Here is a 14666-nt window from a genome sequence, read left to right as displayed (position 1 = left end):
GAGACTCCTTTTAGTTGCCTTTTACGACAGACAGCAACACCTCAGGTCCATTCTAACTCGCGAACCCACAGGGGGATCTGCATGGGGATGAGGTAATTAAAATGCTAAGTTCTGCAAATTTAGAACATAGAAATCTCTCTCTGTGCTGTGCTATAGGATAATGTTGTTGGGCAATACTGCACTAAAACAGCTTTAACAGAAAAAAGGGACAGAAAGTAGCTGTGTGCCTTAATGCTAAATAATGCAAGCAGCACCAACTATTTCCCACTACACGCTCCATAACACACATCAGTGTGACTCCACGATCTTAGGCAACGGTCTGACGATGTCATGACCTAGCCATTGCATGGATATGTACGAGGGCCGTTCAGAAAGTAACCTCCGGTTGATTTAAAAAAATACACCAAGTTAAATAAAAATATTTTAATATATACATCTTACAACTACATCTTTGCACTATTTTTCTACATAGTCTCCATAGCGATTGAGGCACTTATCGTATCTCTTCACAAGCTTTGAAATTCCTTCTGCATAAAAATCACCCGCTTGTGCCTGGAGCCAGCCTGTGACCGCATCTTTGAGCTCTTCGTCGTCATCAAACCGCTGTGACCCGAGCCATTTCTTCAAATGCATGAAGAGGTGATAATCACTTGGCGCCAGGTCTGGGCTGTAAGGTGGATGGTTGATAACGTCCCACCTGAAGGACTCAAGAAGGGCCGTTGTTCTGCGAGCAGAGTGAGGACGGGCGTTATCGTGCAAAAAAACGATACCGGAAGTCAGCATACCACGGCGTTTGTTCTGTATAGCCCGTCGTAACTTTTTTATTGTTTCACAGTACACATCTTGATTAATGGTCATACCACGTTCCATGAATTCAACCAACAACACCCCTTTGGCATCCCAAAACACCGTTGCCATCAGTTTTCTGGCAGAAAAATCTTGCGAGGCTTTTCTTGGTTTGGTAGGCGAATTTGAATGTGCCCACATCTTTGATTGTTCTTTTGTCTCAGGGTTCACGTACTTAATCCAGGTTTCGTCACCGGTCACGATTCTGTTTAACAATGGTTCTCCTTCGTCCTCATAACGTGACAGAAAGTCTAATGCAGATGCCATTCTTTGAGTTTTGTGGTGGTCGGTAAGAATTTTGGGCACCCATCGTGCACAGAACTTACGGTAACCCAATCTTGCTGTCACTATCTCGTACAAGAGAGTCTTAGAAATCTGTGGAAAACCAGTAGACAACTCCGACATTGAGAAACGTCGATTTTCACGAACTTTTGCATCAACTGTCTGAACGAGTTCGTCAGTCACCAATGATGGTCTACCACTCCTCTCTTCATCATGAACGTTTTCTCGTCCACTTTAAAATAAATGTACCCATTCACGGACAACTCCTTCACTCATAACTCTTGGTCCGTACACGGCACAAAGCTCACGATGAATAGCTGCTGCAGAATATCCTTTGGCTGTAAAAAACCTTATGACAGCACGCACTTCACACTTGGCGGGGTTTTCTATTGCAGCACACATTTCAAACTGCCACAAAAACTAAACTAGCGCAGGTACGACGTTCACTCGACCACGACTTGATGCCGACTGACCTGTTGAGTGCGTGAACACACAGATGGCGTCGCTACTCCCCCCACAACCCGGACTGTGACCAATCGGAGGTTACTTTCTGAAACGCCCTCGTATAAGCAGTTTGGTTAGCTGAGTTTAGAGTTTGAAACTGCTGTCTGGGTCTTTTATTCCCCGATTATGTCTCCAGAAGATGAATCATCAGGTATAGAAACATGCCTTGGACCATGACCTAATACCCAATAAACAAACTGGCCTCAAAAGTCTGTACTGTATGGAGAAATGTTTATTCTACAGAAGCTGACTTTAAAAATATTATGTAAGGTTGATAACTGAACATTCGGCAGAAGATTGTTCAAGGATCCTTAAATTTATGTGGTTATTAATGTGTAATTTGACTCATTTCACATGCCTGGGGGATCTTGTTTCTGTGTGAATGAACGACTGAAGTGTGTGTGGCATTCAAATATTAGTACAGGAATAAGATCCTAATGCATGCAAACATTTTTAAAAGCAAAATTTAATCTACTTATACATCAATGTACATACTCTACAAACCACTGTGAATGTACTTAGAATGATACCTGAGGTTAGTGTGTCTTCCTGTTCTAAAGTGCACAGAGCATGAGAAGAATGACTGCTTCAATGCCTCTGTGAATGCTGCAATTAGCCCATTTTTGCCTTTATGGTTCGCAACAGAGTGACACACAGGGGGCTGAAGTTATTTCTGTATTCTCCACAAATACCAATTCTTGAGATTTCATAAGCAGGTTTTCATGGGATAATTTGCACGGTGACCCAAAAGTTCATTAACATTTGAAAATTAAATACTTCACAGAATAATGTAGGTAGAGAGTTAAAAATCGACACACATGCTTGAAATTACATGGGGTTTTATTGAAACAAAAAATGTGCACACAATAAACAACAGATGGTGTTTCATATGATACAAAAGTAATGATTATCATAACAACTGATTTCTAGCAAAGACAATGTTCTTTATAACAAATGCTCGACTTGTCACCAGTCATTCATCAACAGTACTGCAGTTGAGGGACAATGTTGTGGACAGCACTGTACAGCATATCAGTGAGTATGGTGAGAAACTGCCTTTGGATGTTGTTTTTTAGCATCCCTTATGAGGTCGGAAGATCGCAATAGACCTGCAACTTCAGGTAACCCACAACCAATAATCGCACGGACTGAGGTCTGGAAGGTCAAGCGCAATGGAAGTGGTGGTTTAGTACATAACACTCACCAAACAGTGTACACTATGTAGCAATATGGAGTGGGGCGCCATCCTGCATAACAGTTGTACCTCCCAGTATGTGTTTATCAGCCATGCTAGGGATGATGTGATTCTGTAATATATCGGCGTACCTCACACCCATCACACTGACGATTCTCATGCGGCGTCACTGATGTGTTGCTGTCCAGTGCTATATGTAGGCTGGTTTTCGCACTTAGTTTTTGTTTCAATAAAACCCTATGTCATTTCAGGTGTGTATGTCAAGTTTTACCTCTCTGCCTACATTTTTCAGTGAATTAGTGCATTTTCAAATGTTAATGGACATTTGAGTCACCTTGTATTTTCAAAAGTCTGCAAGTTCAAGTTTTTCAACATTTCAATAATGCTCTCCCATGAGTCAAACAGACCTGTGACCATCTGTGCCTCTCTTCTTTATATACACTTCTTTATATACCCCTTTTAGTCCTTTTGCTGTGGGTCCCATACACTTGAGCAATATTCTAGGGCAGGACGCACAAGTGATTTACATGCTGCCTCCTTTGAGGGTGGTTGCATTGTCCCTTACATGCAACTGAGACTATGTAATCACTGCATTTCATATTCCTACAAGCTACTACATCCAGGTATTCGTGTGAGTTGTTAATCACTAATATTTCAGTCATAGGATACAACTTTTCATCACTTTGTGAAATGCTTAAGAGTACAATTCTGTACTCTTAAAGCATGTTACCCATCTTTGCACCATCTTGAAACATTATCAAGATCTGACTGAATCTTTTTTCGGACAGTACCTTGTTGTAGATAACTGTATCAATGGAAAAAAGTCTGCCACATCATTAATACACAACACGAACAAAGGTCCCAACACAAGGTGCACACCTGTGTACTTCTGTTGCTGACTCTCCATCTGAGGTAACATGTTGTATCCTACCTACTATGAAATCCTCAATCCAGTCACAAATTTCACTTGATACCCCATATAATCAGGCTATTGTTAATAAATGTACAGCCAAACACTTTTCAGAAGTCCATAAATACTGCGTCAAACCAATTTCCTTGATCCATGGGTTTGAGAATGTCATGTGAGAAAAAAGCAAGATGGGTTTCCTATAATAGATGTTTTTGGAATCTGTGTCTGTTTGCGTGGAAGAGGCCACACTGTTCAAGATAACACATTATATTTGAGCTCCGAACATGTCCTAGGATTACTCATGAGATAGATGTCACTGAAACTGGTTTTGGATCACTTCTCTTACCTTTCTAGCAGACAGGTGCGACCTGTGCTTTTTTACAATTGCTGGGTACAGTTCAAGGGATCTACAGTAAATTACGGTTGAAAGGGGAGCAAACTCATCTGCAAATCCTATAGAGGATGACATCAGGTCCTGGAGCCTTGTTTAATTTTCCTTATTTTAGCTGTTCCTCAATGCCAGTGGCACTAATATCTTTATCACTTATCTTTTCAGTTGTCTGAGAAGCGAACTTTGGCACTACAGAGGTGGACACAAATATGATAACACCAAAAACACAACACTTTACAACACCTAATATTGGATAGGATTATCATTGACATTCAAAACAGCTTCCAGTCATTTCAGAATGAATAAATACAGAATCTGTATGATTTTCAAGAGAATCTTATACCTTTCCTCCTTCAAAAAAGTGGCAAGTTCAGGTAAAGATGATGCAGGCAGATAACAATCATGCACCCTTGATATGGTGACCATGGTGCATAGAGAGATGTGACAATGCATCCTTGTGCTCACAAAGTCAGTCCTGGATGATGTGAGCTGTGTGAACAGGGGCCCTGTCATCTTGGAAAACAGTATCACCACCGAGAAACAAACACTGTACCACTGGAAGGACCTGATCAGCCAAAATGGTCACATAACCTTTGGCAGTATTCCACAGAGACACAATCTAATGGAACAATCAGTAGTGAACTTGGAAGTGCACAAGATTAATGATAGGCTTAAAACAATATGTAATAAATTTCACAATGTGTCCCTGGTTAATGTCAGCAATCTAGAAAGAGACCTGCATACAACTCACGGTATGCACACGAATAAAAGAGGCAAAAAGACTGTCAGCAAATTAATTGTCGAGGAAATTAGACAAAATTCCCCACAAAGTGGTGTAAGTAAGTGTATTACCATGGAGTGGCCCAACCCACCAAATCAGAATCTGCCACACAAACAGCCACTGCAGGCAAGCCTGGGAAACTTGTAAAGCCTGCTGGACAATTTGGTAGCCTTAAATTATCCTGTATAGTCCAGCACAAGAAACTCAGACTTAATGTAATACACCAGGATTTCAGTAGTCTTAAAAACAAGCACAATGATCTGGATATTATTAAATGTCTTGATAAATAAACCAGATATTTTAGTTATATCTGAACACTCGTACACAGAAGACCTGATTAGCATTAGTCAACCACTCCCCATGAAATTTTTTTCTGCCTTTAATAGGAAAAACAAGGCTGGCAGTGGCGTAGCAATCTTCACTGTTAAAGCAAGTAATTTCAGTGTTATTGATGTAAGTACGTTCTGTGTAGAAGGAATCACAGAATTTGCTGCAATAAATCTAAAATGGGATTGAGAAAATACAGCAATTATTGGTGTGTATAGGCCACCTGGGGCATGCACGGATGCAGTTTTCAAAATCTATCTGACTGGCTGATACATATAGACAGTACATTTTCTAGGTTAAATGGCCATGTAAATACTATAATAACAGGGGATATAAATATAGACTTATTAACCATTGATCCCAACACCAAAAGGCTACATCTCCTACTATATGAATTCAATCTGATGCCACTTATCCGTGAGCCAACTAGAGAGACTAACAACAGCAAAACATGTCTGGATAGTATAATAACAAACATGACCCATCTTTCCTACAGTACAGCTGTTCTAAAACCTGCCATCACTGATCACCATGCAGTACAGCTTCAATTGGAGGCAAATTAGATACCCTTTGCTACTAAAAAGAAACTATATGTAAGCAAAATAATTGTGTATAATGATAACGTCAATAGACTGAACTGCATGTTAGCACACATACGATGGTTTGAGAATGATAGGTCCTCCTATAATAGCTTTGCTGCTGACTTCTGCTATTGTTTTGATGTCACATCCCCAGTTGTAGCCACAAAAGTCAAACAAACTAAAAACATAAACAAAAGTATCTGGATAAAAAATGAAGTCACTGAAGCATGGGATAAATTAAAATTATTGCATAGTGCAATGTTGAATAATAGACAAAATCTCAAGCTAAAGGAGGCCTTCAAAACTTATTAAGAATATTATAAAAAATTATTCATACAGACCAGGAGCAGCTACGTTGCAAACAAGCTTCAGGCTCCACACAGTGTTACTTCTGGTGCCTAGGGAGTGATACACAGTTTTAGAACAGGCAGAGACAAATGCTGTATGGACTTTAATATTGGCCACAATGGGACTGTAGAAAAAGATCAACTTAAAATTGCTAATATATTCAATGAATATTTTTCTTCAGTAGGAGAAGTTATCAATGACAAATATAATAACCTGCACTATAATTTTAAAGGCAATCCATCCAAGCATAGCATATATCTAGCCCCCACAAATTGCAAAGAAATAATTAACATCATGAGCTCTCTAAAATCTTCCAGTTCCACAGGGCACGATGGCCTCAGTACTAATGTATTAAAAGTGTGCAGAGAAAGTGTGTCTTTACCTCTGTCTGTAGCAGTAAATAATAGAGTCAGGCACCTTCCCAGACAGGCTAAAAATAGCTCAGGTAACACCAATCTTTAAAAAATGGGACAAACTCAAAATTCAAAACTACAGACCCATCTCAATACTTCCAGTCTTTTCCAAAATAGTTGAAAAAGTCATATACAGCAGAATTATAAACTTCCTCCAGATGCACAACCTAATGTTTGAAAATAAAAGTGGATTCTTAAAATGTAAATCAACCAGCAACAGCAGCTGCTCATTTAATTGGAGAGATAATAAGTGGCATCAAAAACAAGCAACATGTTGCAGGTACATACCTCGACCCTGAGAAGGCTTTCGACTGTGTGAACACAACAATCCTATTAGAAAAGCTATGGAACAGTGGCATCAGAGGTACTGCTCATGACCTAATAAAATCATATATCAGTACCGAAAAAAGTTTGTATTGCTTGAAACTGAAAGTGGTGTTCACAAATCCAAAATCACTAATATAAAATATGGAATTCCCAGGACTCAGTATTGGGTCCTCTTCTGTTTTTAATGTATGTAAATGACATAAGATATTGGACTCAGAGTTCCAAAATAGTTCTGTATACAGATGATACATTCATTGTGTGTTAAAAGGAATCATTTAATGAAATTGTAATATCGTGACAAATGAAACTGTACAGTACTTTAATGAAAGCCACTTAAATGTAAGCAGTAGTAAAGCATGTCTCATGGAGTTTACCAACAGTAGTTTTAATGATGAAATTAAACTATACATAGGCAATGAATTAGTAAAAAAAGAATTTAGTGTAAAATTCCTCGGTTTAACAATTCAAAGCAATCTAAAGTGGGACACACATGTTGACACTCTAGCATGTAAGTTGTCTAAGAATATATTTGGAATTAATATGATTAGCAAGTTCTGCAAAGACACTGTTGTCCTTAAGACTGCATACCATGCTCTATTTTCCTCTCACCTGAATTATGGAATAGAAATATGGGGAGCAACAACCAAAGCAAGTCTATTGCTACTTCAGAAAAGGGCTATAAGAATCATCTATGGAGCAAAATATAAGGAATCATGCCATGGCTTGTTTCCAAAAACTGGTGTACTAACCGTAGTAAACATGTACATTCTAAAAGCCATATTACTTATTAAAAGACTGCAACCCAACATTTGTTCCAATTTGTATCAGTATAATACCAGGAAAAAAGAAAAATTTTACATTAAGAGCCACAGAACAACACTCTATGAAAAGGGTCCGCAATATGCAGGTTTAAAGATAGCCAATGCACTGCCCAGTAAAGTTATGACCCCACTCACAATGAAGCTTAAATTTCATCTAAATAAATTCCTGTTACAAAATCAATTTTTCCGCATTAAAAGAATACCATACTTACATGCAGAATACAAAGTGCTTCGAAAAAATATGTAAATAGTGTTAAGCAAACCATTTAACTAGTAATTTAATCATTTTGTTAATCAATTATGTATTCAGAAGAATGTATTATTGTGCTATGTATCAAGAACTGTAACCTGTTTTCATACATATGCAATTAATCATTTGTTGTTGAATAAAGTACTATTATTATTATTATTATTATTATTATTATTATTATTAACCTTGAAGAGTAACCACAGGTCACATGGAATACCAAGGTATCGTTGCCCAAATCATTTCTGAAACCCCGCCATGTTTCATTCTCGGAATGTAAATTCAGCTAAAGTTGGAAACTGTGTGAAATGGGACTCACCTGACCAAATGACTTTCACCCACTGGTCCACAGTCTAGTTTTATGGCTTTGGCACCACATTTTTCTGTTACTGGCATTTGCATCACTGAAGTGTGATTTTGGAACCCCAGTTAGCCCTGCAATTTCCAGGTTATGGGGCCACGTTTGTGCTGTTTTGGTGCCGGCAAGGTTTGCGAGTGTGACATCCAGTACTACAGGGATTTTTGCAGCTGTCGTTTCCTTATTTTTCATCACAGTCCCCTTCAATGAACATCTGTCACAATCATTCAGCACACACATTTTTGTCCATGTTGTGACATAGCAATGCTTTCCCTGTATGCAATATAAGTCTTTGATATGGTACCACTTGAAACACCAAACACCTCATGTTCCTAGGTGACCAAAGCACCCACCATATGAGCACCAATAATGTGCCCAGGTTTGACTTCACTTTACTCTAACATAATGCACACAACTACACAGAACACTGCTCTGACCACAGCTAACACTTACAATGTATTAGGGACATTGTGTACATGCCAATAATTGTCAAATACAAACAGAAAAATTCATAGGTTTTCCTAGCATCTGTATTTATATTCAAGCAAGCATTTCTCATTGTGCTTCCATAATTTTGTCCAGCCCCTGTACTTCTGTACCTTTCTTAGTAAAGGAACATTTGAAGATGGAGTTATTTCAGTTTTCTGTCTGTTCTCTTCCATTTTAATACTATATTAATCAATGAGAGACAGGATGGAAAATTTTTGATAAAATCTTTGATATCCTAGCTTGCTGTAGGCTCCACACTTATCTCTTCTTATGAATGTACATGAAATTATATAATGTAGATATTACTTGTCATCTTTCCAAAATGTGTCAATCTTTCTCTGATAACATGTTTCGTCAGTATTTGAAGTGGTGAAAACTTCTTGAGATCGCCTAATGAGAGACAAAGACTGTACAATATTCAAGGACTCTACATGCAATTATCTGTGGTTTCAACATGAGAACACTTACAAATTGAGATAAATTTTCTTCCAAATTTCAGAATAGTAACACATTTGTCTGCTTGCCGTAGATGATACAATGTTGTATTCATGAACAATAAGTCATGTCTTTGGAAACTTAACAGAAATAAATTCTTGATGATGTAAACATGGAACCTTATGTCAAGGCATAGGGCCCGTCATAAAATAATGGAACTCAGAGGTTTCAGTAAAAAAAGCAGCTCTAACACAGTTAACATATGCACAATGTATTCTGACAGTTGGAGCGTAACTGTTAAAAGAAATAAATTCTTACTATAATGGGCATGCATGATTTGGATTATGACTGTGAGAACCATCTGACAAAATATAAAAGACAGCAATATACCCCTTTTATAATAAGAAAATGTAGTCTGTGTCAAGTGCACACACATAAAATACAGAAACACTGTGTTTTGGGAGTTGTCAAAACACCTGAGGAGCAACAACTCACAAGAGATAGAAGCAAGGGCATAAACTAGACAGTAAAATCATGCTCTCAAGATAGGTGAAATAAGTAAAGTAGCATTTTTCAGGAAATCAGAGGGCACACGGGGTGAGAGAGAAAGGATACAGCTACTAGGAGAGATACCAGACAGACACCCTCAACCTCCAATCAAAGTAATCACCCTCCCTCCACAAGGAGGGCAGAGACTGGCAAATGGCATCAGAGACAGAGACAGAGGGCAAAGTTGTCTTCACATCAGGTCATTTCACTTTTAAATGGAAGTCTGCGAGGCAGAGGCTGTTCTGTCCATTGTGTCTGTCAAGGACTTAAGTACTGTTGCTGCTGGTGCCGCTGGGTCGACAGACTGAGTACTTCACTGCAAGTGGGCAGAACAGTGATACACTATCACGGTCTCCAATTTTAGATTCATCACTCTCCCATGAAGGTACCCAAATTTACGATGGAGTGTGTTTTATTTCAATAACCTCTTAGTAATCTATATGCTTTGAAATAAGTTATTTTCTTAGGTGTTTTCTTCTCCTGCTGAGATTCCCTATCAGGCAGGTCAAAGTCTCTTAATCCTTTGGTTTATGTGCCAAGGATGTGATAACAGTGAAAAATCCCTATGTTAAAGTATCTGCGAATAGATACTCACTGAAATTTCATAAAGAGATGGGAGACCGCTAATGAGGTCAGAAACACCAGAGATGCTGATGCCAGTTTCACCAATGTCGAGCCAGTGCAGGCTCCGCATTTGCAGCAGCGCAGGCACTGCCCGGTCAGTGACGGCCTCTGCCCATGCCAAGTGGAGCTCTGCGAGCATTGGGCAGTTTTGGGCCAGGGCAGCCACCAGCAGGTCAGAGCCGCTCTCACGCAGGTCCACAGACACTAGCGTCCGCAGGCCTGGGAGGCACTCCGGCAACCACGCATCTGGGCGGAGCGCTCCTTGTAGCCCAAGTCGCTGTACAGTTTATAGAAATCTGATGTTAAATTCCAAATAAAATGCAGCCATCCCAAATGCAAAAATAACATCAGACAACAAGATCTGTAACCACATGGATTTATGAAGGTATTCATTTCAATAAAACAATTTTTAGTAAAGTATCCCAAAATATGTGTCCTAAATATTAAAGTAAAAATGTGGATTGCTAAAAGATTAGACAAAAATTGAAGTAATGTGAATATGGGATGAAATTCATGAAATCAACATATTCACTCTGCTGAGTATCAATATTTTGAAGTTCTTGAACTTAAAAGTAACACCACATAACTTTGCTAAGAAATATTTAAAAATATGGAAAGCAAGCAATCACCAAGTTGAAACTTCCTGGCAGATTAAAACTGTGTGCTGGGCCGACACTAGAACTTGGGACCTTTGCCTTTCACAGGCAAGTGCTCTACCAACTGAGCTACCCAAGCACGACTCACGCCCCATCCTCACAGCTTTACTTCTGCCAGTACCTCGTCTCCTACCTTCCAAACTTTACAGAAGCTCTTCTGCGAACCTTGCAGAACTAGCACTCCTGAAAGAAATGGTATTGCGGAGACATGGCTTACCACAGCCGGGGGGATGTTTCCAGAATGAGATTTTCACTCTGCAGCGGAGTGTGCACTGATATGAAACTTCCTGGCAGATTAAAACTGTGTGCTGGGCCGACACTCAAACTCGGGACCTTTGCCTTTCGCGGGCAAGTGCTCTACCATCTGAGCTACCCAAGCACGACTCACGCCCCGTCCTCACAGCTTTACTTCTGCCAGCACCTCGTCTCCTACCTTCCAAACTTTACAGAAGCTCTTCTGTGAACCTTGCAGAACTAGCACTCCTGAAAGAAAGGATATTGCGGAGACATGGCTTAGCCACAGCCTGGGGGATGTTTCCAGAATGAGATTTTCACTCTGCGGCGGAGTGTGCACTGATATGAAACTTCCTAGCAGATAAAAACTGTGTGCCAGGCCGAGACTTGAACTCGGGACCTTTGCCTTTCGCGGGCAAGGGGAGGGGGTTGGAGTGACGGACATATTGTAGGAGAGGTCCAAGCTGCACACAAGATAAAGGCCGACGTTTGGGGGTTGAATCCAGGTAGCATGCATTTTGAAACTGCCACTAATATCAAACCATAGTATGCAGAGCAGTGTGCTGTTAAAATAGTCTGGGCGACAGTGTCATAGTCAAGTTTTGAGCACAGATGATAGCCAATAATATTTTAATAGCTGCGACATTTTTGGCCCTGACAGTTTACATTTTACAACTTACTCATTGTTCACAATTTTACTACCCACACAGTTATGTTTTAATCTCAATATCAATTTGTAACAGTTGAATAAAATCTGAAAAATAACTTTGTTTGATGGAATGATGCTCTTTCATTCAACAATGATGCTTGTGAGGCACATATGTATAAAAGTGCTTATAACCTATTACACACAAAAAACATCACTGACAGCTTCCTTCATTAAATCTGGAAAATGTAATGTATGACCTGGCAGTGAAGCCAATCAACAATCATTTATAGACCAGTATTTCACAATTTGACAGTGCCATGAACTCCATTCCCCTTGGATACCATCTTGTGCCATGGTATCGCATATAAAAAATTTCTGGTGCATTTGAATGTGCACTCAACAAAATGTAATTCTGAAATGACATAGTTCTACTCATTAGTGACCTGTACTCACTGGTAAAAAAGTAAATAAATAAATTTTTAAAAAGTCAGGTAAAAATTATGTGAAATGATTTAGATTTATTTAAATGTAAGAAATAAAATAGATTAAAGAAACATTTACTACACTTCATTTGCTGCACATGATATCAAGCCTCATTCAAAGGTGCATCAAATGTTTTTATAATCTGTTTTATTTCTTACTTCTGGACAAATCGTTTCACAAAACATTTGACTGGTTTCTTTCTTTTTTTCATTATCAAATTGTGTTCAGAATGCATAATCTTATTGACACCTTATTTGCTTTCCTAGCCTCTCCTGTTCTTAAAATGTCCTGAATTTAGGTCTTGATTTAAAAGACACCGTTTTGTCAGTTAAATATCACACCAATGTAACTTTTTATGTGCAAAATAAATAAGCCTTGAAAAGATACATTTTTTACATTTTCTTTGTTTTCCTAGTGGCTGATGCTCTTGAAATGTACTAAATTTTGTACCTGATTCAAAGGAAGCCACATTAAAAATCAAATATTACAGCAATGCATCTTTTTTATGTACAATAACTTTTTGGACTTTTTGACACTTCACATCAGCAGGAGTTGTTCATGAAATATTTTAATTTTCCTTCAAATCCGTAATTATTATTTTGTCAATTATCTTGACTATTATCAAACAAATAAACACTTTTTCTCAGAACTACACCACATAATGGTCAATCTGATTCCCCATTTGCCCATTTCCCACTCATTGTTTGGCAATTAAAATTCAGACAGAAACCTATTGTTTAATTTCTTGGGAGTCTTGCTTTCACTCCACTCAAATGTTTGAGCAGAAATTCATGAAGAACTAGATTCAAACTTAATGCTTGTGAAACATTGCAGACTCTAGGCAAAGAAGAGTGCCATAACTGTTATGACACATCACCCAACAGTGTCAGGAAGGACAATAAAAATAAAGAAAGTGACTAAGTCGATTTCTGTTTCAGAACACAATTTTAACTAAAGATTGTATGTATATCTTAACTGGTTCCCCACTCACTGTCACACCTTCAGACCAGTCAGCTTGCGCACATTCCTGTAGAAAGTGGATGCAAGTGCTGAGGGCCACAGGGAGAGGTTCAGGTTCCATAGCTGGGGATGTAGCAGGGCCTCCAACACATCATTCATCAGCTGCCACCGTGCCTCCCCATACCCACTTTTACCAACACCCGCTTCAGCTTCTTCTCGAGTCAGATTCTGAAATGCTGCCAACAGCTGCAAATGTAAAACATCAAAAAATACTGATTATCAAATTCTCACATGTTACGCATCAACTTCAAGATGAACATTATCATAAGTAATGGCAAAAGAGCGTTGCAGCAAAGGAAACTTCATGACACTGATACATGTGTTGCCATACTACCTCAGCTAACATGTATAAGGGTTCATAGAGAGATGTGCAAGACAAAAAACACAATCTAATGATCAAACCACAAGATTACTACATATTCATTGTATGTTTTAAAATAAGATAAAGAGTGAACTATTAACATGTGTCAGCCATAGCTTACAAAAAATAAGACAGGAGGAAGGTCTCTTGTATTTCTGTACATAAACTCCTTTACACATTACCTTTAGCTATATGACAACATACATGCCTCAGCATTACGAGGCTGCTTCTACTGCAACACTGGGTTATGTACATTGAACGTTTTCCTTTTATAAAGCTGTTATTTTTTTTTTTTTTTGCTATGTTTCATTATTCTAGTTTAAAGATCTGAAGGTGCCTGTCACAGTTGAAACAGTAAAATCTATGACTGTCATCTGGTTAAAAATAAATATAAGACAACAATTATATTAATCACACATTTTCAAAACAAGAATGTCATATTCAACCCCGGAATGTGGCATCCTTAGATTTCACACAAGAGTTAACAATACATAATGTTCAGTGAATTCCACAACACATTGTATCTTCCATTGAGTTTTTTTTAATATCCATCAATGTTTTTATTCCTTTCACTGTTACTGTTCATTGTCCAACACTATTTGAATGCCCTCTGAATAAGAAAGTTGGTTATACTATTCCGTTTGCAAGATTACAAAACTGAATTATTTGGAATTTCTTCTATACATATCTCCTTTGTGTTGAAACAATAATTTCAAATCCAGAAAGATAATAATTTACTCATGTTATGCAATTTTTGGATAAAATATGCAAAATTAATGATTAAAAAATTCTAGAAAAATACTGCACAACATCAAGATCAATTATTAAAATTGTA

The 14666-nt window shown here is 38.4% G+C and overlaps 1 protein-coding gene across 3 annotated transcripts in view; it reads right to left on the bottom strand.

Annotated features, from left to right (window-relative positions):
• The window catches only part of LOC124545059 (F-box/LRR-repeat protein 15-like), a 73929-nt gene that overhangs the window by 31175 nt on the left and 28088 nt on the right, over positions 1-14666 (bottom strand). For 2 of the 3 annotated variants that reach the window (XM_047123852.1, XM_047123851.1), the window contains exons 3-4: positions 13450-13656; positions 10400-10705 (exon numbers count right to left, since the gene is read on the bottom strand). In XM_047123852.1, the coding sequence (XP_046979808.1) occupies positions 10400-10705; positions 13450-13656 (513 nt within the window). The remainder of the gene's footprint in view (positions 1-10399; positions 10706-13449; positions 13657-14666) is intronic. The other variant, XM_047123853.1, reaches the window with a different exon arrangement.

This window comes from Schistocerca americana, chromosome 8 (genome assembly GCF_021461395.2).
Source record: "Schistocerca americana isolate TAMUIC-IGC-003095 chromosome 8, iqSchAmer2.1, whole genome shotgun sequence".
Lineage (NCBI taxonomy): Eukaryota > Metazoa > Arthropoda > Insecta > Orthoptera > Acrididae > Schistocerca > Schistocerca americana.
Note: the sequence above shows the minus strand (reverse complement) of the source record. Positions and strands in the feature narration are given on the sequence as shown.